We start from the raw sequence: 25,864 nt of genomic DNA on the forward strand, positions 1-25,864 counted from the left end.
GAACCCAGGAGTCACATCATAATTAAGTAAAGTACGATCTTCCGTGAGTGTAGTCCTGAGAGGGACTGTTTAAGATGACATTGACTGACAGGTTCGAAGGCTGGAAGGTGGCATGTCCAGTGACTGTTTTTTCTATGGTTTTTCAAAGAGAGCTGCAGGCTCCAGTCACTTGCAATGATAGTAGGGACGTCTGTTGGCTTTGTTTCTGCTGAAAGGGGTTAAGGGTTGCCTGTTCTGCAGGCAAACTTCAAAGGTTTCAGTCTACTGAGCTTGAGTTGAAACGGTTGATCCCAAAGAAATGCAACTAAAGTTTCTTTCTACAAGTCAGTTTGGAGCCCTGTGTAGCGTAAGTGTAATTGAAAAGTGGTTATCTCGATAGGGTACTTGAATTTGGGAAGTCAGCTTGGCCACTTTTGATAACAGAGTCTTGCCAGGACGTGCCTAAGAGGCTCAAACCAACTACATGTACTTTTACAAGAATGACAAAAGTAAAATGTTTATCGATAGCACTGCCATTTTGCAGGATGAATTCAGCCATTTGGTGCAGGAATGGAACACACAGAGAATGAACGCTTTGGCTCGAGCCTTTAACCAGATGCTTTACCCACTGTTTGAGAAAGAACTCAAACTTAAACTCTTAGAGGAAGCAAAGGATTCTGTTATTAAGGTGAGAACAGAGTTGTTGGTGCGTAGGCGAGTTGACCGGATACCCAGTGAATGTGCGTGAAGCGTATAAACGAGGCAGCTCTCTAGTCGGAAGAACACATTTTTCTTCAAAGGCGCAAGAAATTGTGGTCATGCGTGAATGGAGGAATTAGGTTGCGCGGTATGATCTTGTTTCACCGAATATTAGAGCCTGCTCGGTTTTTCATTTCGCTTCTCGTATCCGTTTACACTGTCCTGCAACAAAATAAGTAAATTCAAAATCGTGTATTGAAAAAGGCCAAGAAGTTGTAGGAAACACCTCTCCAGTTCTCAGGTCTGTGCGATACATTTGTTGAAGCGTTTCACGCAACTTTATAAAGTTTTACTTGGAGTCGCCATGTGGTCCACCAATATGGTGGCCGGTAATCTACGAAAACATCTTGAGTTCACCTTGCGATGAAAGTATATGAACACTGTCACATCTCCCAATGTACTTGAAAGCCTCAAACTGCTGAGATTCGTAGGGATAGACATTTTTTTCAACCAAATAGCTTTGTATCATGGTTTCACGCAACGTGACAATTCGAAAATTCAAAATGATGTATTTTCGAAACGAAAGACGTCACGGAATTGGAAACTTGAAAAAAGATTTTATTCTAGGTCATCTTCGACGTCGTATAGATAAATGCTTTTGACAAGGCGAAGGTCAACATCGAGCCTTCAGTACGAAAATCAGTATATGGCGTCTAGGAGTGCGATCGAGACTAGGCCTGGGTTTGAAACTGTCTCCTAGCAACGGCTTGCGCATTCTCAGTGAAGTCTTTACATGATGTATTTCTGCAGAGTCCTTTCTTTCTCGTCGAGATAAGAAAGGCTCTGTTGGCTGGGTGATTGATGAAAATTCAGAAGACGTTCGAATTTGATGACGTTACTGTGAAACCATCTATTGTTTTCTTTCTTCTCTCGATTGGGGTCCAGAACGAGGTCCATTGGGGGGTCCAGTTTAGGGGTCCACGTTTTTACCGTGCCTGTTCAAGGCCTGTTAAACAGTGTTCTCACTAGGCTGCGCCCCCGCGGGACTCACGCACAGTAATCACCACTATGCGCCCGTTTGGGCCCAGAAATGGTTGGAAAATACTTGTTTATAGTTCACCAATGGTTAGAATGTTTTTTTCGAACCAAAAGAAAGAGGAATATCCTATGTTTAACTAAGCAAAAAATACACGTAGATCTTTTCTTGCTACATGTCGATAACGAAGCAGAGTTGTCTTCTACAGGTGGATTGACTCTTGCGGAATTGGCTTCTTGTACCTCCAACCTCGGAACTTTAGGGCTTGAAAAGAACTGTGTCACTGAATCTTTTTTGTTACAGTTGCGTCTCCCCAAGCGAATATTTCCGTACATTACCGCAAGCATAATTGAACATCCCTCTTGCCCTCGGCAGCATTTACACCGTTCTGGTAGAGTAGTATGAGTAATAGTCTTAGATATGATGATAACGCACACGTGAAGGCTATATGTCGTCGAATAACCAATGCCAATCACTATTTTATCTGCAAAAAATATAGGCGTGTATAATTATTACCGTTCTTGTTCATTTACAAGTGCATGTGACTGTAGCATGAAATAATTAGTTTCCGCAGAATAAAAAAACCCGCAAAATAAAACGCCGCAAAAATGAATTCCCTGCAGTCAAATTAAAAACTCATCCGCCTTTAATAGACTTGTACCACTTGGACGATATACATTGGACTTAAACAAGAACATTAACATGTCCATAATATTCGCTCAGTAAAAATAACTGATATTTACAAGGCTAAAAATTTCTTTTAAAAAATATAAAAAACCGAACGTTTTTGGCGTTAAGCCATCTTCAGGGTGATGATGATAAAGATGGCTTAACGCCGAAAACGTTCGGTTTTTTCAATTGTTTAAAAGAAATTTTTAGCCTTGTAAATATAAATACATGATTTTCCGTTGGAAAAACCAAACGGAGCTTAGATACATACGGTAGTATTTATCGCAAACAAAACAATATGTAAAGAACAGAAAATATCAAGTGTACAGCAATTCAGTACATCAGATTGGCACGAAGGGGTCATCTGAAAGAACATAATTTGCTTGGTCGTCGGCAAACCGTATGAATGAATGTTTTGTTGGCATGGTAGGGGTAGGCTTTTGGTTTTGTTTTGTTGTTATTCAGTAACGTTTGCGTAGTAATGTAATGTATTATAGTGGTACCGTATGTCTCTCATACTGTATGTAAGTAACGTGAATTTTGACTCGACATACCATATAATAAAAGTTGAAAATAAAATGTGCTGTTTCTCTGCTGTTTAAACAGAGAATCGCAAAAAATAGTTCCCAGAAGAAATTTCAGTCTTCCTGAACCGCAAAAGTTTGTTCCCATATTAAAAATATCCATTTTTGTGGTACACACTATACTACACACTGTCACCAGGTTTGTTAAGAGTGAGTGATTGTAAGTCCGCGGTGGCAAATAGGCCCGTAGCGCGTGAATAACTCACGAATATAAACAGGTCTGCTGGAAGCGAGCTTGAGTTTCAACAAAGTGAGCTCCAAAATCGGCATGAATTTGTGACGCTGGTGAATAATAAAGCGGCTGCTATTTTCAAAACGATGGAATTATCTGGTGATAAATAACCTCGTCTAGGAGAGTGAATTTTTGACTTTGCAGAAACAATGGTCAACTTCAAGAGTTGAGCTATTATGATCTTTGTGTTGAATTCACACATTTCATGTCAGACTTTACAACGCTTGAAAGAAAAAAAAAACCAAACTAACAAAAACAAAAACCCGGTGTCTTGCCATCATTTTGACACAGATGTATCCTTTGTTTCGCGAGTAAACATGCGAGGTAACTTGATCACGGCGCCCGCTTAATTCGATGTCACTTTTGATTTTGCGATTTACTTGTGCAGCCAAAGTACAAGAGAAAAATTGAACGTAGCAAAAATCCCCCAAAATATTTTTCGCTGATGGTAACTTTTTATATTCTCGGTTCAAAATTTAAGTTGTTTTCATGTCGCAAATTTTGTTGCTGATGGCAAAATATTTGATTCTCGATCGACACTTCCTGAAAACGTCTTCTTCTCTTCCTAAAAACTGTGTATCGATATTTATTTAATTTTGCATCAACATTTGTTTTGCATAAAGCAGGCTAACAATATCTGTACCTTGCTTAGTTCGCATTTTTGAGCGTCAAAATAGAATTTTCGTTCCTATGTTTCTGACGGCAAGTCCTATATTCTTAGGTCACCCATTCAAATACTAACCCCTCCCGACACGACAGAGATTAACTTCAGGGAACGTTTGTCAGACGCTCAGAGTGCACGCTCAAATTTGTGGTGAAAAAGAAGTTGTAAGGGAACTTGAAAACGATCAATATGTCACCCTCGAAGCCATTGTTTCTCGGTTCCCTTTTGTTTTCTTCAGTCTTTCACGTGTTCTCTTAGGGGGTCTACTTACCTAAGACATCTTCCATGGCACTATAAAGATATACGGTACCAAAACAATATCGGGTACTATTAGAGCTACATATTACGGAAAGATGACAGGAATCTCCTGGAAGACAAAACGCAGCTCAGTTAGCAATTATACAGCGCTGTGTTACTGCACTACCACACGTACGCAATGCGTACGTATTTTTCTTTGTTGCTCTTAACTTTGTGATTACCCGAGTATCCGGCCCTATGGTCAGTAAAAGGTGTAAGAATTGTGCAATAGATAAGTTGAATGATTGAATTGCTTGTGTGACTAGGCCTGTTGCCGCAGACTGAAGTCATGGATTGAAGTTGCTCCATATCAACCTGAACAGCATGTCGAGGCGCAAGAATATGATGACATCTCGAACTCGGAGGGACTTCGCGTGTTAGCCTGTTCCATTTCTCCCAGTCCTGACATTCCAGCATTCCTTGCCATGTTAGATGGTGGAGGGCAAGTGAGTGACTACCTCAGGCTCAAATATCTGTTGAATAGAAGAAATGCAACGAGAGCCAAGGAACGTGAAGATAAGGTAAGCTTGGGCGACTTTGTTTAGAGCGGTTTTCAAATGATTGTCGTAAAACCAAAACCAAAGCAATTACTTTGGCCAATCAATAAGGACGGAGACGATCCAGTAAACCAATCAAAACTCGAAGTAATTACACGTAGCCGACACAAAGCGCGGGAAAATGTGCACGCGCGAGCCACAATTGGTTTTGGTTTCACTTCTGATTGGTTGAAAAAATGGCGCGAGAACTTTGAACCAATCACTGAGTGAAGTAAATGCAAAACCAAAGCAATTCGCTAATTACTTTCGACACTCAATTGAAAACCGCTCTAAAAGAATAAGAGACGCCTTTGTTTCTGAGAGGCTTTAAAGTGGTACTATGACCAAAAATTCAATTCTGTTTTTTCTTTGGACTTCAAAAAAATGTTAACTAAACACTATTAAGTGACCAGGTTTTAAGCCTTGATTTGAAAATGACACCTGTTTATTTTAACTGGAATTTTCCTATTTAATGTTCCGCCATAACCAACTTTGAAATCTTGATAGAGAAAATGACGTCACCTTTTCCTAGATCCAACGCTCTGAGGTCCGGTTTGGTCCGGAAATCCTAAACATACATTCAAAGTAAACAGCCTATGGATAAAAATCAAAGTTCAAAATTTTGCAATTCAGGAATTACGCGCACACACTTTCGAAATCTCAAGAAAAAAGGAAGTGATTTTTTTTATCATAGTACCACGTTAAATCGAGTTCCAAGCGAGTTTCAATCGAGTGTCGGAGACAATCTAGCAAACCAATCAAGTAGTCGACACAAAGCGCGAGATAATGTGCACGTGCAAGCCACGATTGGTTTTGGTTTCACTTCTGATTGGTTGAAAAAAATGGCGCGTAATCTTTGAACCAATCACTGAGTGAAGTAATGCAAAAAACCAAATCAATTCGCTAATTACTTTCGACACTCAATTGAAAACCGCTCTAAATAGGTGTTATTTGTTTACACCAATTACTGGCAGAGTATTCAGCAGTGAAGCTGGGTTGTCGCTGTCTGCAACAATCGCCGCCTACTTGGTTGTCACGGCCAGCTACTCTTCTTCACTGTTGGTCAGAAGATTTAACAAATCGAAAGTGGTTCAGCGTTGTCTGTACTCTTATCGGCTACGCCTCGTGAGTCCACAACATTTTGACCACTGTGATGACGAATATCGTTGTCGATAAGAGTACAGACAACAATGGAACACGTTCGATTTGTTTTTTACCACAATATTCAACGCCAAAGAAAGTTTTTATTTCAGAGCGTGACCAAAATCATAACTCAAAGAAAGAGCAAGCGTTGTCTATAACTTTCTCGCAATATGATTGGTTTATTTCCCAAAATGAGCGTTCCTGAATGGCTATTACATTGCGTGACAAATTGACACAAGCATGACGCGAGCAGCGTTGTCTAGACTCTTATCGACAACGGCAAATTAGCCAATCAGATTGCGAGATTACAAGCAATTGTGGTAAAAAATTCATTTTCTCTCTTCTTTGCCTCCTACTGTACAAACCCAGTCCTTCTGCAACCCTGGTGCATATGCATTTGCCTCCACCTCCACAAAAGACGTATAATTAAATAGTTTTCTTTAAAAAAAAACAAAGCACCGTTTTTATTTCATTTCTGGTCTTGTCTTTGCTTTGTGGCGTTGTCGTCCACACTGTTGGTCATTAGCAACGACAAAATAGCTTAACGCTAATTTGCTTTAACAGGAGAAGGATCTCTCGACGTTGAAGCAGTTTATTCTCAAGAAGCGTCCACAGGTTATTGTTGTCGCGGCTGAATGTCGAGAGGCAACGTCTGTCATAGATGACATGAAAATGTGCGTCGCAGAACTGGAGCAAGAAAATCAGATTCCAACAATATCAGTTGAACCTTTAGATGGTGAAGTGGCGCGTGTTTTTACGTCTTCCCCTAGGTCTGAGGTATGTTAGTCCATTCAACAACCACTGTTGGGAAAATTGGAAAAACGCAATGAACGTGCCTTGCGATTTATTTGTATCGATGAGAATAGTATATATGATGAACTTTCAATGCATATATCGTCCCACGTAAAGCAATTTGCAGTATTTTAATTCTTATATTTAGGGCTTTACATGGGCTGGCTGTCTAAGTTATTCACATTGCGATATTGTAGCATTAATTTGCGGGGAGATAACTTTCCTTATAGGGAAGATATCGTTGACGTCACCTATTGTCATTAATGTGCCAACCAGAGCCTCATTGGCTGTCGAAACAAAGGGTCTTTTGTTCATGTGGTTGGCAAATTTGAATAAGAAAAACAATGGTTGTAAACAGATATCTTCCCTATAGTGGCTAGAGTAAATACCATTAGTTATGGTCCTCATGGCTTGTCGTATTACGGTAGTAAGTTATGGAATTCTCTTGGAAACGATTTTAGAACAATCCAGGAATTAAGTAAATTCAAGTCTGCTATTTGTAAAATGAAATTTGATACTGACCGCTGCACCTTTTGTGGGAGTTAATTTTTTTTTCATTTTTAACTTTTATCATTATTATGTGAAGTAATTAGTGCAGAATTTCATTTTATTTTAGCATTCCTTACCTTCGAGTTTAAATAGAGTTTGTTGTTTGTTTGTTTGTTTGTTTTTTTTTGGGGGGGGGGAGGGGGGGGGGTTGTCACACAAGGCTTTACGGTCCTCGGAGCATTTCTTGACGCTTCAAATTAAGTGGGTTTTCTTTTCTTTTTTTCAAACGACTCTGACGAATGTCAAAACGTCAGCTCATAAATTTTTTGTACGGTGGTTAAGTTACCTTTATCAACACGTTAGATAAAACCAAATCTCTGGTGCTTCACTCGTCATGGACACAGCACCAAAGTGTTTTTTGGAAACGAAGCCTATGTTTCATGGATTGTCACGCAACACAAGCCCTCAGAATTTTAATTAAATGTAAAGGACATGATCCTTAAAACCATGGCTGTGTTCGTGTCTTTTTTAAAGGTCTCTGGTACATGTATGTCAGCCCACATCTTAACTCGTTATTTGGTTCGTCACTTAATGCCTCTTACAATAAATGACAAGAATGGATCCGCCATAGTCAGTTGGGCCAAACAAGGAGACGAAAGCCGGTCGTTCCATGTGCCCTAAGTCCATCGTTTACGTTTGTAGTATTAAGTACTATTTAAGCCTTAGCACTTGTTCCAGACTGGTTAGTTATTAATGATCGTCGAGGGTTACTTTTTATATACTTGTGGTGTCTTCACTTGGCCAGTCTAAATGAGATTTTACTGCCCCATCAGTAAAATACGGTTAATGGAACGTGACCATACTAAAAGGGGCTATTCATGTCGCGTTAGTTATCTTCGTGTTCTTTGTAGTCGGTCGTTCAAGGTCATAAAATCAATGGTTTTGTTGTAAATAAAATGAGGACACAGTGACTTTGTTCCTAGATATCAGTTTATAACGTACACTTGCATTGGCCAAATCTGTTAAGGCCTCATTCATAACTGTTAAAGAGCACGTGTAATACCTACCTGCTCATAGAAGAAGCTGTACAACTGGCTACTTTAATAGACAGAGTCTAGCTATAAAAGCCTCAGTTAGCCGTCCAAGGTTCACTTGGCAGTTTTGTCTTCTATAGTAAAACAACTAGCTGTTGGCATTTGTTAAAGTTTTTCCCCTCCCTCCCTCCCTTTGGAGATGGGTTGGGTTTATCGTCCTGCCTTCATTAAAATTGGGTCACTCCTGCGAGGTGCGGTTAAGTCTGCGCAGCGACTTCCCCCAAGCTTGTTGGCTCGTTTGCCTTTGTACATTGCTCGCTACCAATACTCTTGTCCGATCCAGCACGTGCTCTTTACCAATCAGCTCGTAGTGCTGGGGAGATAAGTGAGGTTGTTTCTATATCACGCAATCCGGAAGTCGCATAGGCTAACCAGTCGCAAGGCAGTGTTCCCCTCAAAAAACGCCAATACGTCTGTTGTCTCGTTCTATTGCGCCTTACATTATGCGTTAAAAGCCAACTATGTTGATACCAAGGAACAGTGACATTAACTCTAATTTATGTATTTGTCATGAAGTGTCCCACCTGGCTGTGGCGGATCCGTTCTTGCCACAACGAATAACGCGCCTTGTAAGAAATTCTTTGCATGTCGCTTTAAGTCGGGGATGCGTCAGAGATCATGTAAGAACTGTGATGTTTGTATTGACACGATCATGGATAACTGGCATGGTTGTGTAGTGCAGGAAGAGTGGAGGGGCGTTTGTTATTGTAAAAGCTTTAGACTGTAATGTAAGCCGGGGAGTATATGGTAGTGTTTCATGAGATCATGATTTCTCTTTTAGAATGAGTTTCGTGAGTACCCACCTCTTCTTCGTCATGCCGTGTCACTTGGCCGAAGAATCCAGGATCCACTGTCCGAGTTTGCTGCTCTGTGTGTTGAGGAGGGTGAACTTTTGTGTTTGAGGCTGCATCCATTCCAGGTGAGAACTCGCTATAGAAAAAGTAAGTGACATCTACCGGTCTTGGTCGGTCTGTAATGGAGAAAAAATAATCGTGCGCGCTGTCTCGAGTGTCCATGGCCCTATCCTTTGTATTTGGAATTTAGGGGCATGTGACTGGTTCCGTGAGAATGATAAAGTTAATCGAAAATGTTTATTGCTTCAGTTGTTTTCTCTTTACTTGACTTGGCGTCATATGTGAGTTTAGTGACGTTGTTTTTGGTTGTTCACTCTGCTCCGCGGTTTTTTCGACGTGTAAACCCCCCCCCCCCCCCCCCTCACCTCAGCAAAAACCAACTTTAATTTGGTCCGTTTCAGTTTGAGTTGATATGCAGTGTTCCCTGGTAGTAGACCGCTTGCTATAGGTTTTTTACGGCCTCTGGTCTTGAATGAAGTGATTATTATTATTACAGAGAGAACATATGATTTGTTCCAGGATCATGTAGCCAAAGAGCAGCTTGTTAAATCCCTTCACCAGGAATTTGTGACTGTTGTAAATGACGTAGGTGTAGATCCAAACAGACTGCTGGAACATCCACACACTGTTGCGCTGCTTCAGTTTGTGTGTGGCCTGGGACCGAGGAAAGCTTCCTCTCTACTAAAGGTATAGTAATCTGTGAACGAAGTAGGTTTGAATTTCTCAGAAAGGAAATCGCTAACAGAAACCTTGGCCGTATAATTGACCATACGAAAGCGCTTTTAGCAGCTGCTTTCCACAATGTACTTAGGTTTGAAAAAGGTAACGTGTAGTTTATTGCATTTTCAGTTATTACAAATCTAAAAGCAGCTCAGGTTCAAAGATTAGCCACTCGCTAGAGAAAGCCGAGAGAAAGAAGTCAGGCAATTTACACTGACCGCTAAATATTGAAGTAAATTATCCTAGCCCCAGTTTCTCCAAAGCTGTTGTTTTCACACGATTTTTATCCAGACATCCCGTAATAAAATGCATGCTCTATTTTTATGACGGCCAAAATGTCCCATTAGCTACCTGTTTCCAACAACAACATAAGCTGTTGAAGTCGCGGAGAATAGTGGAACGCTTCGCAGTGCTTATCACAATCGACTTTCATCTAATTTCCGGACACATCTTTGTTTCAGAGCCTTCGCCAGCAGTGCACCAGGCTTGAAAACCGCTCTCAGCTGGTCACCGTGTGTGGTCTGGGTCCTCAGGTGTTTCTTAACTGCGCAGGGTTTATTAAGATTGACACATCAGCCATCAGTGACTCGACCACCAATTACATTGAGGTGCTTGATGGTTCCAGAGTGCATCCAGAGACTTACGAGTGGGCGAAGAAAATGGCCGTTGACGCACTAGAATATGACGAGGTAACGAATTTGTCGGTCAACCGTTTTGTGTTGGTTGGGTGATTTTTGGTGTCGTTGATCAACGTTAGGCAGAATAAAACCAGGTTTAAATGGGTGTAAGCCGAGGAGGGGACCGCAATCGTCTTTGCGGCCTTTTTAAAGTTTGGGCCTGGCTGAAGAAAAAATGGTCACCACGTTGTCCTTTCCAACCGTATTAAAGTGGAGAAGTTAGGAAAAGACTTCCTCCTCAATGTAAACTTGCCTTTCAATGGTCTTGTTGCTGAGTGTCCGCTAGGATTGTTGAGAGTTGTAATATTGGCGAGAATTGTCCGCGAGAATGTCGGCTGCGCCACTGGCAGGGTTGAAACACTTGCGAGAGTGTCGGCCTCGTTGCCGGTGAAAATCCCTCGGCACATTCTCCGCCCCAATGGCTCGCTCGCGCCCTTTAATCCCGCGCCAGCTACACAAGCTACTCATATTTGGTGCATTGGGTTGAACGAATTTTTTAATCTCGCGTGTCTTCCCAGTTTGGTGCTCCGCCCTTAAAGGCCGAGACACACTAGGCGACAAGTCGCAGCGACAGGTCTCTGCGACAAGTCGCTCTGTGTGTACTACTTGCAAAACAAGTCGCTGCGACACGACGCCTGTTCGGTGCACACGCAAGGATCTCGTATGAAGGGGGATGTGAACTAGTTTTCTAATTCAAAATGGCGGACCATATGTCGCTCTTTCATTGGTTCACACACGGTGCGACAACGCTGCTTTTGTCGCTGCAATAAGTGGCACAAATTCAAACTGGTTTGAATGCGACGTGAGCAGACAACAGTTAGTGTTTCACTTTCTATCGTTGCTTGTTCGTATCAAACTGTCGTGAGATAATTTGCCCATATTGTAAAATGTGAACGAGATGTAATGGTAATGAAATTCCTGACAACGGACAACCTGACATAATGAAGCTACGTCTTCATGGGCGTTCACGTTGTCGTTTCTTTAAGTCTCTACGGCGAAAGGCCAAATATACTCCAGAATATACCGAAAAATTTGAAACAGTGGACTGCGTTTTTTTACTTGTTTTAACCAAGATATTTCACCAAATTCAATGGTCTAAACTTGAATGGGCATTTGAACAGGGTTCAGCAGTGCTGAATGAAAGCGCATTTCAAGACAAAATGTATATGTGACATATACATTTTAGCTGCCTGTTATGTAAGTATTGTATCGGTTGAGTTTGTTGGTTCTCTCCTCTGCTTCGAGAGGTGACTTATCCACCGGATAAAGTTGTGCGGCTCTTAAACAACTTGGGCCTGCAGGGAAAAGGGTTGATAAAATCGTGGTCCAAGTTGGACTTCGTTTAAAAAACCGGCCCTGAAAAGTTATCCTTTCCGAAACTGCGCGTTAAGTTTTGCGTGAGGCCTAGGCTTTTATTACTGATAATATTTGGTGTTGAAACAAACACGTTGGAAAATATAATCTGAGTTTAGTATACCGTCACTTCTTAGGCAACAATGGAGTCCAACCCGTCGTCAGCTTTAGAAGAAATTCTTGAAACTCCTGACAGATTAAGAGATCTGGATTTAGATGCGTTTGCTGAAGAGCTCGAACGACAGGGCTATGGCAATAAGCGGATTACACTGTACGACATCCGTGATGAGCTTTTCGGTCAATACCGTGAGCGGCGCTTGCCGTTCCGAGCACTGACGGTGGAGGAACGATTTAGACTCCTGACTGGCGAGACGAATGAATCACTGTACGTTGGCAAAATGGTGGTGTGTGGTGTTACTGGATTTGCCAACAGAAAGCCGCCGCGTGACATGATAGATCAAGCGCAACCGGTCAGAAATGATGAGACCGGACAATGGCAGTGTCCTTTCTGTCTGCAAGACAACTACCCAGATTTAAGCGAGGTAAGATTAGCCTCCAACGCAGTCGTTTTTAGAGGAGGCGTATTTCACTTCCTCCCCACAAATGCCTGCTTACTCAAAAGCAACATTCCTTTCCCGCAGTTTAACCAATCAAATTTTAGCTACTACGTTCTGGGGGTGACGACACGCATAACAATGAATAACATGAATATGAATTAGTGCTCGAACCTTCGGAATAAAGAATTTTACGCTTTCGTTAAAGAATAACAAATACCGAAAAGTGAATATCGAAGCAAAATTCAATAAATGAATAATGAATTACTCTGAAAAAAATGGACGGAATAATGAATGACTGAGATCCAATTATTCCACTTCCACCCCCGATTCTTTGTATGTGTATAGGTGTGGACACATCTTGATAACGGAAGCTGCGCAGGTCAGGCAGTGGGTGTGCGCACAAGAATGGAGAATGGATTGTCGGGATTTATTCCAACCAAGATGATTAGCGACAAGCGTATCAGCAGTCCACATGAAAGAGTCAAGGTGCGTAGCACTTTCTTTTACTTATGGTCTCGATTTGTCTTGACCATCTAACAAATTAACGAGGCTGGAACCGTAAACATCCAGCCCGGCCCGGTTGGTTGAACAGCAGTGACGCGAGTACTTCTGTCAGCTCCTACTCATGAATTATTAATGATTTTTCCAATCATTATGTAATTTCAATTTTACAGGTGGGGATGACGTTGCACTGCCGCGTGACACGTATCAATATGGAACGACTACAGCTTGACCTGACGTGCCGATCATCCGACCTTCTTGACAAGGAAGGAAAATACAGGTTGGCCGTAACTAGTTTCGGTGCGGTAAAATCGCCAAGAATAAACATACTGGATCATTGTCTGTTGGGTTTCATTAATTTAATGCCATCGCAAGAATTATTTGAAGAGGCAAAAAAGGCGTTAAAGAGCGTCTTGTTTGTTATTTAATCTGCAAATTGAACAGTAGTCTTTCGAGATGTTATCCCAGGGGGGCACCTATCTCGCTCGCTGCTACTCAAAAAGAGATCTTGCTTGTCATAAATACATAAATTAGGTAATTTATTTGCTGAACCATTCATGGGATATGAAACAAGAGAAAAATGTTGTAGAACTTGTCACAGTACACAATGCTCTCGTTGATGACGTTGATCGCGGAATCAAAACTGTCGTAACACTCGTTCCCAGGGGTTTTCCCTGCCGACAGATGGACGAGCGGAAAGCCTTGGGGACAAGGTTGATCTGGTCCTTCAATGTGACGGCACTGTGTTAACGCGCCCTGCTTTTGAACCCTTTCATTCCCACAATCGAAACGGTCCGTATTCTCCTAACGTAGTACCGTGGATTTCTTTGTTGGGTCATGAGAATTTGGTGTTATATCCAGATCACAACTCTTAAGCTGATAATGTTCTTTATTCTCAATACCTGTCTGACTGGCATTTCATTGAGATTGTGAGGAGAATTTACATACCGATCACTCCTGTTAGTTAAGGGTTGAGTTAAATTACGAACTAAGTAATTTTTTGTTGCAGTCCTTTGAAGGACAAGTATTACGATCAAGATGCAGCAGATAATGACAAAAAAGAAGAGGAAGCGGCAAAAAAGAAAGCAAACAGACCAAGTGAGTAGTTAGCGTTTATTAATCTTTCGGATTCGACCATGCGTTAGCGACCTATGTATCTTCAAATTGGAGAATCCGATAGCTTTCTCACAGCCTATGGGAATTTTTTTTGAAGATGACATGGAAGAACCCACTACACCTTTCGACTGAATCTAAAAGAAGTACACTGTGTTCCGGGTGTACCTCGGTATGCCACTATCTCCTTAGTTCGTTTTAATTGCGAGAATACACCATTTCGACAATTTTAGGCGTAGAAGTGAAACCGGACATTGTCACCTGAACCCAGTTTAGTGGCCTAAGATCGCACTGACAGGTGTCTCAGAGATCAGTGATGCAGCGTCCGACTCCAGCAAATTAGCATTCGGGTTTTTCTCGAGTATCCTCTAGTAGCCATCGAAAAGATACATCTTTTTCAATGGGAGAATTTGTACCATGGTAAGTTATCCGTTCCACAGATACGATTCTTCTCTGGTATGAATCTGGTACATTGACGAATGAAGAACAGATATCGTTTTTCGTTGATTTAGATTTCAGTACGTCCAAGAAATAGGCTAAGAGACAAATTGTGACCCCATGGTTCGTTTAAACATCGAGTAATGGAATCATCGGATGATTCTTCCCCAGTTAAATATACAGTAAGTCGCTCGCAGGGATTATCTCTCGCAAGTATAATTTTGGCCAGTGCTTTGTGGTCTCACTTCGTTTAATTCATGTCCTAGATGCAAAGAAGAAAAGTGACACCGACTTATTATTTCTTATAACGTTTTTTTCAGAATACGTGAAGCGCGTCATCGTCCACCCAGCGTTTAAGAACATTTCATTCAAAGAGGCTGAGAGGATGTTGGCGGAAATGGACCAAGGAGAGTGTGTTGTCAGACCAAGCAGCAAGGTAAGGAGGAAGGCTCGGTTTTGTATTGAAAATTGTGCAAATCGATGAGGCTGTTATCCTCGTTTGGTCTCATCGGACATCTATTAAACCACATTGCTAAACTCGTGATTTCAGATCCTGGACTTTTTTTCTTTTTTTTCAGGTTGATTATCACATTACTGTCACTTTTATTGTTGATGAAGGTGTTTACCAACACGTGGATGTTCGCGAGGAGGGCAAAGAAAACGCTTTTAGTCTTGGGCGCTCACTCTGGATCGACAGTGAGGTTGGAAGCACTGCAACTTGTATTTATCTACTTGTGCTATCCGGTTCCATTCTATTTGGTCAGAACCTCATTACCTTGAAGCGTTTAACGCTGGTTCAGAGCTGGGGTTTTTGAGATCAAAACTTTCCTTATTTGGATGTAACTTAGCTCGTGTATTTTCGTGCGCGTGCAGCTTCGAACTTATTTTTGTGCATATTTAGGCATAAAAATGGTGTCCTAAAATCCCCAGCTTTGTTCCAAGGAAAAGAGTTTCAAGTTACACACTTCCAGTCTTCTGCTTCTGATTTGGTTCGTTACAACTCAAACTTTACAACGACCGTTAAAAGATGTTTGTGTAGAAATTATGACTTTCGTCTTACGTTTTTTAAGTTTTATTGGCGGGGGGGGGAAGAAGGGAACATGTGCAAGCTCATGTGTGTGTTAGGTGTGTCGGTATGTTGTTGAGTGTTCTCAGTTGTATGGTAGGTTTGCTTCGAAACGCTCTCTTCTTTTGTTGGGGTTAAACCAAACTTGAGTGATAATCCAAGGTGGCGATCAGGAGCCATAGCAAAATAGAGAGGAACACTTCCAGAAGTTACTTCTATGGCTATAAAAAAAACTATTGAGGATCTTAAACACGTAATAGGAATGAACCGTATGTACTGCGCCATTTTGGTCTCCGTTTTCAAAGATATCGCGTACGTAGTTTGTTCCCACACATCATCATCATCATCATCATCATCATCATCATTATTATTATTATTGAGAAAGTATTTAGCGAAGAATCCTGGTGCAAACGGTTAATTTCTGTCGACTGGGTTTGTAAATGGATCTTTGATGGCCTGTTCTTTTTTTCATTTTGTCATGTTTAAAAGTAAATTAATTTTCAAAGATTGCCTAATAATTTTTAACGAAGCTCGGCAGGAAACCTGTATTAATACCCCTTCAAAGGAGTATGCATCCGGCCTAACCTTCTTCAAGATGTAATTGTAATCTGGTAATTAGACAAATGATAGTCGTTGCATATTCACAGCGAACAGAGATTGTAAGAGATAACTGATTCACTAAGATGAACCCGAAACTCCCAACCCGGAACATTACATGTCGTCAAAAAGACTCTCTAAATCCGTTGCCTCTGAATTATAGGTAATTAGAAAATGATAGTCGTTGCATATTCACAGCGAACAGAGATTGTAAGAGATAACTGATTCACTAAGATGAACCCGAAACTCCCAACCCGGAACATTACATGTCGTCAAAAAGACTTTCTAAATCCGTTGCCTCTGAATTATAGGTAATTAGAAAAATGATAGTCGTTGAATATTCACAGCGAACAGAGATTGTAATAGATAACTGATTCACTAAGATGAACCCGAAACTCCCAACCCGGAACATTACATGTCGTCAAAAAGACTTTCTAAATCCGTTGCCTCTGAATTATAGGTAATTAGAAAAATGATAGTCGTTGCATATTCACAGCGAACAGAGATTGTAATAGATAACTGATTCACTAAGATGAACCCGAAACTCCCAACCCGGAACATTACATGTCGTCAAAAAGACTTTCTAAATCCGTTGCCTCTGAATTATAGGTAATTAGAAAAATGATAGTCGTTGCATATTCACAGCGAACAGAGATTGTAAGAGATAACTGATTCACTAAGATGAACCCAAAACTCCCAACCCGGAACATTACATGTCGTCAAAAAGACTTTCTAAATCCCTTGCCCCTGAATTATAGGTAATTAGACAAATGATAGTCGTTGCATATTCACAGCGAACAGAGATTGTAAGAGATAACTGATTCACTAAGATGAACCCGAAACTCCCAACCCGGAACATTACATGTCGTCAAAAAGACTTTCTAAATCCGTTGCCTCTGAATTATAGGTAATTAGACAAATGATAGTCGTTGCATATTCACAGCGAACAGAGATTGTAAGAGATAACTGATTCACTAAGATGAACCCGAAACTTCCAACCCGGAACATTACATGTCGTCAAAAAGACTTTCTAAATCTGTTGCTTCTGAATTATAGGTAATTAGACAAATGATAGTCGTTGCATATTCACAGCGAACAGAGATTGTAAGAGATAACTGATTCACTAAGATGAACCCGAAACTCCCAACCCGGAACATTACATGTCGTCAAAAAGACTTTCTAAATCCGTTGCCTCTGAATTATAGGTAATTAGAAAAATGATAGTCGTTGCATATTCACAGCGAACAGAGATTGTAATAGATAACTGATTCACTAAGATGAACCCGAAACTCCCAACCCGGAACATTACATGTCGTCAAAAAGACTTTCTAAATCCGTTGCCTCTGAATTATAGGTAATTAGAAAAATGATAGTCGTTGCATATTCACAGCGAACAGAGATTGTAAGAGATAACTGATTCACTAAGATGAACCCGAAACTCCCAACCCGGAACATTACATGTCGTCAAAAAGACTTTCTAAATCCCTTGCCCCTGAATTATAGGTAATTAGACAAATGATAGTCGTTGCATATTCACAGCGAACAGAGATTGTAAGAGATAACTGATTCACTAAGATGAACCCGAAACTCCCAACCCGGAACATTACATGTCGTCAAAAAGACTTTCTAAATCCGTTGCCTCTGAATTATAGGTAATTAGACAAATGATAGTCGTTGCATATTCACAGCGAACAGAGATTGTAAGAGATAACTGATTCACTAAGATGAACCCGAAACTTCCAACCCGGAACATTACATGTCGTCAAAAAGACTTTCTAAATCTGTTGCTTCTGAATTATAGGTAATTAGACAAATGATAGTCATTGCATATTCACAGCGAACAGAGATTGTAAGAGATAACTGATTCACTAAGATGAACCCGAAACTCCCAACCCGGAACATTACATGTCGTCAAAAAGACTTTCTAAATCCGTTGCCTCTGAATTATAGGTAATTAGAAAAATGATAGTCGTTGCATATTCACAGCGAACAGAGATTGTAATAGATAACTGATTCACTAAGATGAACCCGAAACTCCCAACCCGGAACATTACATGTCGTCAAAAAGACTTTCTAAATCCGTTGCCTCTGAATTATAGGTAATTAGAAAAATGATAGTCGTTGCATATTCACAGCGAACAGAGATTGTAAGAGATAACTGATTCACTAAGATGAACCCGAAACTCCCAACCCGGAACATTACATGTCGTCAAAAAGACTTTCTAAATCCCTTGTCCCTGAATTATAGGTAATTAGACAAATGATAGTCGTTGCATATTCACAGCGAACAGAGATTGTAAGAGATAACTGATTCACTAAGATGAACCCGAAACTCCCAACCCGGAACATTACATGTCGTCAAAAAGACTCTCTAAATCCGTTGCCTCTGAATTATAGGTAATTAGACAAATGATAGTCGTTGCATATTCACAGCGAACAGAGATTGTAAGAGATAACTGATTCACTAAGATGAACCCGAAACTTCCAACCCGGAACATTACATGTCGTCAAAAAGACTTTCTAAATCTGTTGCTTCTGAATTATAGGTAATTAGACAAATGATAGTCGTTGCATATTCACAGCGAACAGAGATTGTAAGAGATAACTGATTCACTAAGATGAACCCGAAACTCCCAACCCGGAACATTACATGTCGTCAAAAAGACTTTCTAAATCCGTTGCCTCTGAATTATTGGTAATTAGAAAAATGATAGTCGTTGCATATTCACAGCGAACAGAGATTGTAATAGATAACTGATTCACTAAGATGAACCCGAAACTCCCAACCCGGAACATTACTTGTCGTCAAAAAGACTTTCTAAATCGGTTGCCTCTGAATTATAGGTAATTAGAAAAATGATAGTCGTTGCATATTCACAGCGAACAGAGATTGTAAGAGATAACTGATTCACTAAGATGAACCCGAAACTCCCAACCCGGAACATTACGTGTCGTCAAAAAGACTTTCTAAATCCGGTGCCTCTGAATTATAGGTAATTAGACAAATGATAGTCGTTGCATATTCACAGCGATGATTCACTAAGATGAACCCGAAACTCCCAACCCGGAACATTACATGTCGTCAAAAAGACTTCCTAAATCCGTTGCCTCTGAATTATAGGAATTCGAAGATCTTGATGAAATCATTGCGCGTCACGTTCAACCAATGGCTTCGTTCGCCCGAGAAATTCAAAACCACAAGAACTATCGGGCAGTGGACGGAAATAAGACTAAACTGGAGGAAGTCCTTCAAGCAGAGAAACGAAAAGCCCCTCAAAGAATTCCTTACCTGCTGAGCACAACCAAGGAATTTCCTGGGAAGTTCTTCCTGGGGTATCTCCCACGTGTTAAGCCCCGAGTGGAGTATATCAGTGTAACCCCAGACGGATTCCGTTACCGAGGCAGAGTTCATGCCACGTTGAATGGCCTGTTTAAGTGGTTTAAAGAGCATTTCAGAGACCCGATACCTGGTGAGTGAATCTCAAATCTGGTGAACCGCGTATCTTGCTAAGATTTCAAAATTATTCTCATTATTCGTCGATCTCAGGTGGATTACATGGGATTAGTATAATTACCGGTACATAGGTGATTATTCAAACTTCTCTGCACTGATTGGTTGCACTTGAGATGATTATTACGCGATAATCACCTAAGCGTTTTTTTCAAAATGGCGGCGAGCCGTTTTGTCGAGGTGACAAACGAAGAACTTTATCGTATTAAAAGAAAATGCACATTTTTTGAAATAATCACCTAAGACATTATACTGAAACAATTGTTCACCTCAGGCTCGGTGAATATCATGTTAGTATAATTTACCGTTAGTTATAACCAAAAACTGACTTCTTGTTTCGATTAAAGGGATTGGTAACTTCTGTTTTGCAGCAGTTTTGAGTTTGTTGCTGTATTTTATATTTTACAGGGACTCCTCGCCAACGTATGCCAGTAGCGATGTCAGAGAGTAACACGCCCTACACTCCCGGGGGCACTCCGTCTATTAACACAGATGTTGACCCAGCACGACTTGTACCACAGCTGCAACAGCATTTCCCTCGGGGATTAACTGACCCTAAGGTTTACTCAGCGCTCGCCGCGGTTGCTAGACAACGACAAGACTCGCAAAAGAAAACCCCGACGCAGCTTACTCCGGCGCAATGGGGAGCGGCCGCTGCTCAGCATATACAGCGACAAAATAAACAGCGGTCGCAACAAACGCCCACACAACAACAGACTCCAACAGAACAGGGTTACCAACAATATCCACAGTATGGCTACTACCAACAGCATCAGGATCAAACCCAGACCCCAACTTATGGATACCAGCAGACTTATTCTGGAAAGAAATCAAGTTCAAAGGAAAACAGCAAGAGTCGGTAGAGTGGAGCAAAACAAGTTTGGAGGAGTTTGATTTTCACCCAAACAAATTCTGAAATGGTAAAACGTTTGATTTCCACTCATTAAAAAAAACTGTGCTCTTTTGGCTCATGCGTTTGAGCAAAGGAAACTACACTGATTTCGCTCAGTCTGGTAAATTAAGTGTATCTTTGTGTTTGATGCTCGTTAAGGTAGATAGATACTTATTCTGTATCATTGTATGGGTTTATTTAGTTCAGCGGTGTCATTATGGCAAGATGTTGCGCAATCTCCATTTGACCAATCAGAGCGCGTCTATCCCGGTAGTCACGTGACGCGCTATAGTGAAACTTGCTATCAACATTGTAAAGAAAGAAATTTAGTAACTACTGAACGGTGAGTGCCTGTGTTTTGTAAAATAAAAAAAGAGGAAGTCCAAAAAAGTAAAAGGATAAATTTATGAACTAAGGGCTGCGTGCTCAAAATACAGTGAGGGTACTCTCTCTTTCACAATGAAGTGATCTCGGTTGTTATGACGCGTGAAGTGGGAAACCCGTTCGGCTGTTAGCCATTGCTACGTTTCCGCAACCGTTATCAGGGCGAATGACTCTATAAATGTGACGCGGTGGAATGTGTACTTCATTTCGCAAAGGTCCTTAATTTCAAGAGTATTTGTTGAGTATGTGAGAGCCTGTGAAGTGGTGTCTGTTCTCTCTGCAGTATTTTTTGTAAAAACGTCGTCGGTATTTGTTCACAGTGGCGTTTCTGGTATAAGAAAAGAAATAAATAAAAGGAAGTTATATCGTGTCAGGGTCCTTTGATTGTCTCGCGTACTATCTTCAGTTTTTGAGTCTAATGCAAATCCTGCATTTTAATTGGCTACGCTACTAGAGGACTATTAGTAATAGTCCTCGATTAGCGAAAAGCGTAACGCTTTCTTTCGTTTTATTCCCAAATAAATATTTCTTCAACTTGCGTTTGCTAACTTTATTATTGCCTTTTCTGTCCGACTAGTTGGGTGATACTAAAACATAGCGGGCTACGGGTCTAATTGTTAAATAACATAACAACTTAAGTCATGTGTCAAATGTATCTACAATCTTGGACAGAATAAAATGGCACAGAAATGCCCCCTTCCTTTTATGTCAAAGGTGAAGCCGCGCGAAGGCCATAACGCGCCAATTTTTTTTTTCTTAGTGGGAGGGGTGGTGTCGATTTTCCATTTAATATGTCCAAGATTGTAGTTTACAATAGTAAACTAGCTGGGGACACCTGCCAGTAACATACAATTGAAATATATAAAATCTGATTAACTAAAAAATATACAAGTTAAAACGGTAAAATACTACTAATGAACATATTAGAATCTTTCAATTGTGACATGAAAAACGTGACTCACATTTATCAGATAAAATGTCGTTAAAACTCAGTTTCCGAATATTCTAAATTGACTATTAGGATTGGATGAGTCAATTTTCGATCACTTGCACCTTCAGCTGATTGACGAAGATCTTAGACTCTTCAAGGTTATTCTGCATATTGTTAATGTTCTGATGACACAGCAAACCGCAATAGACCTCTTTAGCTTGTACGTTTTGTTTTCCCATTTCAGACCACGTGATGTCACGCTAGGGAACATTTTCTTCCAAATGTCGTCTTATGCTCTTGCATAACTTATGAAAAACAACGAAAATTTTCTTGGGAATATCAAGTGGCCTGAAATGGGAAAACAAAACGAAGAAATTATGCGTGAAAGTGATGACACGCCCGTGGGAACATATTCATTCATCTCTTCATCTATCCATGTATCTTCTACCTGCAATAAACTCTTTTCGTTATCTCTTGCGCCCCTCATCAATTTGCAATGATCCACATCTTTAAAAGGCAGGCAACATTATCAACACGTCCAGTCAATATAGGGATTATCCAAGTAATACTTGAAATCAACTTTCGTGAACCTATACGTTTGGCAAGCGACCAGATACCTAGCCAGCGAGCAGACGTCTCCTATTCCCGTTGTTGCACGCGTGAAAGAAAGGAAATAGGAGACGTCAGCCCGTAGGCTAGTAGATACCACATGCCAGGTTTTGTTGCTAAGCTCTGCCGAACTAATGGCGGGTCTAGAACACAGGAGACATTCCACAGGACACTCGTTGCAGGTCATTCTTTTACCTTTCTGAAAATAACCTAAGACCGTCGATTTGGCTAACCCTAGGCCTAAAAACCGAGATAGGGCGCAGCTCTTTACCTCTTATTTCATTGGATCCCTTTAGGACGCAGCTCTATTGTTTTTAGAGTAAGGCCCGTTTCAAACGTCGAACTTTACATGTGCCGAATCTAATGCGAATGAGAAAAAATCTATCGTTTTCGCTCATTTACATTAGATACGGCACATTTAAAGTTCGACGTTTGAAACAGGCCTTAGGGTCCATTGTTTCTTTTGTATCGTTCTATGTGTCCATTGTTTTCCAAACGAATCCCAAGAGCCGTTATAGTAGCTGTGGACTGACCCTAAAAACCAACCTTAAGCCTAGGGTTAGCCAAATTGAGAGTTGGTTACTTTCCAAAAGGTAAAACAATGACCTGCAACAAGTGACCTGTGGAATGTGACCTGTGTTTTAGATCCGCCGCTCTACTAATTGGGGAGACAACTAATCAAATGTTAGTGTTCGATGCAATGAGAAAAAACAGAGTACCCGCAGAAAAACCTCTTGGACCATAGAAGAGAAACTACAAACTTAACCGATGTATGACGAGTCGGCGAGTGGCCGATTGCTCCCACCTCTGTGCCAACAATGCTTCCGATTTTCATCCGCAAACATTGCTAAATACAACAAAACTGTGAAAGTGGAAGAAACTGCATTTTAAAGTCATTCCTTTCATTCTCCCATCAAAGAAACAATCGATTTACAAGCTGCCCCTCTGTCTCGTATCTTAACCAGGTTTTTTTTATTTTTAGTTTATTTCTTTTTTGTTAGTATTATATTAATTTTGGTTAAATACTTCTTTTATTCATGCAAATTCTTCATATTATGTTTACTGACCAGATGCAATATAAGCCTCCGGCTTTGGCGGCTCTCCTGTATTTCTCAGAGTCTGATATGTAATAATAATGGAACGTAATAAAGGAACGGTATCGTAGATGAGATCGGATGCATTGCACAGTGACAGATAGCTTGCATAGCAAGCTTTTTCCTAAGGGAACATGCAAGTTTTCCGATGTTTTAGCGACGCGGAAAATGGGGCAAGACGAAACAAGCCAAGGGGAATTTTGACCCATTTTTCGCGTGCCCAAAACATCGCAAAATCTTGCATGTTCCTCTACGGAAACGCTTGCAACGCAGGTTTCGCTCCTCGCTAGGAAGGAAATCCTCCTTGTCATGTAGAATCGACGTTTGCTAGGAAAACGAATGAACACAGAACTCGCATCAGCTGGCAAACTAGCCAGTATCAAAAGTACCATAATACTCTTTGTTTGTCCCTGCAAAATTTTGCATAAGCATTGTTTTTGTTTTCTCTCGGGAGTCCCAAGAGAATCTGGAAACAATCCTTATGCAAAGTTTTGGAGAGACAAACAAAGAGTATTATGGTATTTTTGATACTGGCTAATTAATTCACCAGTAAGACATGCAGAGGGTGGAGAATTCATTTCATTCAAAGTCATCGCCACCATGTTGGTGGACGAAAACAATAGATTTCTCATTAGTTCCTTATATTTGCCAGACGCTCATCAAGTGGACCCTCTATCTCTAGTAATTCCTTGAGTAAACCCTTTCCTGAGTAAATTTATTTGTAGGAACAGGTATTTCCCGCGAAAAGTATCATATTCCTTTGACGCTGAGATAGCTCTGTTTTGATTGGCTTTTGAAACATTGGACGTGCTGAATCTCCCAAGGGAGGCGTTCCATTAGTAAATCTACTGAGGTTGACTCCTTGGCCAAGTATGGGAGACACAAGGCTCCTCTTGATGAGCTCCTGGTTCGTCCTGTGTTCCGGTCCGAATTGCTGTCCATCCGGAAAATCCTTCACACGGTGAGATAGAGTGGCCAATTTCGTAATTGGAAATCTAAACATCTACGAGATACAAACAATCTCCGCACTGGTAAGTCTTAGGGGCTCTTCACATAACCGGGCTCGCTCGGTTACCGAGAGGCATCGTAATGCCTTTTTTCAATCGGAATACTTATATTTAACGGAATCCTGTCCATTCATCGCTCTGGGAGACATAAATCTAGGAGTAATCATTGCTTATGAAAGAACTTTGGAGGTTTGAATCACTAGGTGTGCCGAGATGCCACGAGGATGATGCATTTATGTGGAGAACGTCTATCGAAAGTATGAGGCATGTGTGGGATGTGGCTAAAAATGGGGAGTTTGAAGTAAGGAGGTCACTAAACCGTTTGTGACCTTGACGAATACTTCCATTTTATTAGTATCATACACCCAATGGAAAATTAGATCATTGCCCAGGGCGCAACGTCGAAACATTTGAAATTCTGTTCCTTTTAAACGGTTCCCGTGCGAAAATATTGTCTTTACATCCTTGTATCGAGGAAACCGGGCTAGTATTGGTCGGTGCCTTCCCTTCTTCCTTTTTCCTATTCGATGCACTCACTGGATTTCAAGTTAATATAAAATGCATTTTTTAAAAATGTTTATCGCTTTTTGTATTTTATTCTTAATTACCATGATTTTCTTAAATGGGGAGTCTATTTGAGAAATTGCATGGCATAATTTCATTATAGAATAAACTTTGTGGACATGCCCCTTTTTTTCCGTTTATCGTCGAATGAGTGAATCTGCTGAAATTAGATGGCCCAGGACTCCAGCATCATTGCCGTGGAGCCTGGAAACAACAAGAAGTGGTTCATAAAATCAACATGATTGATGGAGTAGTAAAAATCAAAGAAAAATCTGGCAAAACTTTTCAAATTAAAGGTGAAAAATGTTTGACCACGTCATTACTGCTTCTCTTATTTCAGCCCCGAAATATACTTTTGACCGTGTTTCGTGCCAGTCCTTGATGTTTCGAATTAACTTAAATTCCTTTCTTCCGAGGTAACTGTTCATTCAATCACGTTAATTTGGACGCGTTCACGTAAAAACAGACTGCATTAATTTTTACTTAGAGTAAATCACTGTTTGCTTGTCCTAGCTGTAACCGCCTACGGGAAATTCAGAATCGCCGGGCTGGAGTAGACATTTTGTAGATACCCGCGAGTTGTCAAAAGGGAAACAGAGCAGTCATTGATGAAATCATATGCAGTAGGAGTCCGACTATATGAAAACTGATAAAAATCAAAGCACAGTGGGCCAAGTTATTCAATTTTATTTCACAGATACGTGTGATTTATGTATTGACCCCCTTAATAGAGAAGAAGTAGTCAGTCTCTAGCTGGTTTGTTCCTCCAACTACCATGATAG

General features: G+C 40.7%; 1 protein-coding gene across 1 annotated transcript in view; it reads left to right on the forward strand.

Annotated features, from left to right (window-relative positions):
- Window positions 1-21,245, forward strand: part of LOC138045945 (transcription elongation factor SPT6-like) — a 47,698-nt gene extending 26,453 nt beyond the window's left edge. The window contains exons 17-30 of the mRNA XM_068892588.1: window positions 524-667; window positions 4,427-4,681; window positions 6,404-6,616; window positions 8,996-9,133; window positions 9,588-9,755; window positions 10,250-10,477; window positions 11,956-12,360; window positions 12,721-12,861; window positions 13,050-13,156; window positions 13,886-13,974; window positions 14,748-14,863; window positions 15,006-15,128; window positions 19,212-19,560; window positions 20,010-21,245. Coding sequence (XP_068748689.1) covers window positions 524-667; window positions 4,427-4,681; window positions 6,404-6,616; window positions 8,996-9,133; window positions 9,588-9,755; window positions 10,250-10,477; window positions 11,956-12,360; window positions 12,721-12,861; window positions 13,050-13,156; window positions 13,886-13,974; window positions 14,748-14,863; window positions 15,006-15,128; window positions 19,212-19,560; window positions 20,010-20,464 — 2,931 coding nt within the window. The 3' untranslated portion in view covers window positions 20,465-21,245. The remainder of the gene's footprint in view (window positions 1-523; window positions 668-4,426; window positions 4,682-6,403; window positions 6,617-8,995; window positions 9,134-9,587; window positions 9,756-10,249; window positions 10,478-11,955; window positions 12,361-12,720; window positions 12,862-13,049; window positions 13,157-13,885; window positions 13,975-14,747; window positions 14,864-15,005; window positions 15,129-19,211; window positions 19,561-20,009) is intronic.
- The last annotated feature ends 4,619 nt before the right edge of the window (window positions 21,246-25,864 follow it).

The sequence above is a fragment of the Montipora capricornis genome, chromosome 4 (genome assembly GCF_036669925.1).
Source record: "Montipora capricornis isolate CH-2021 chromosome 4, ASM3666992v2, whole genome shotgun sequence".
Taxonomy (NCBI): Eukaryota; Metazoa; Cnidaria; class Anthozoa; order Scleractinia; family Acroporidae; genus Montipora; species Montipora capricornis.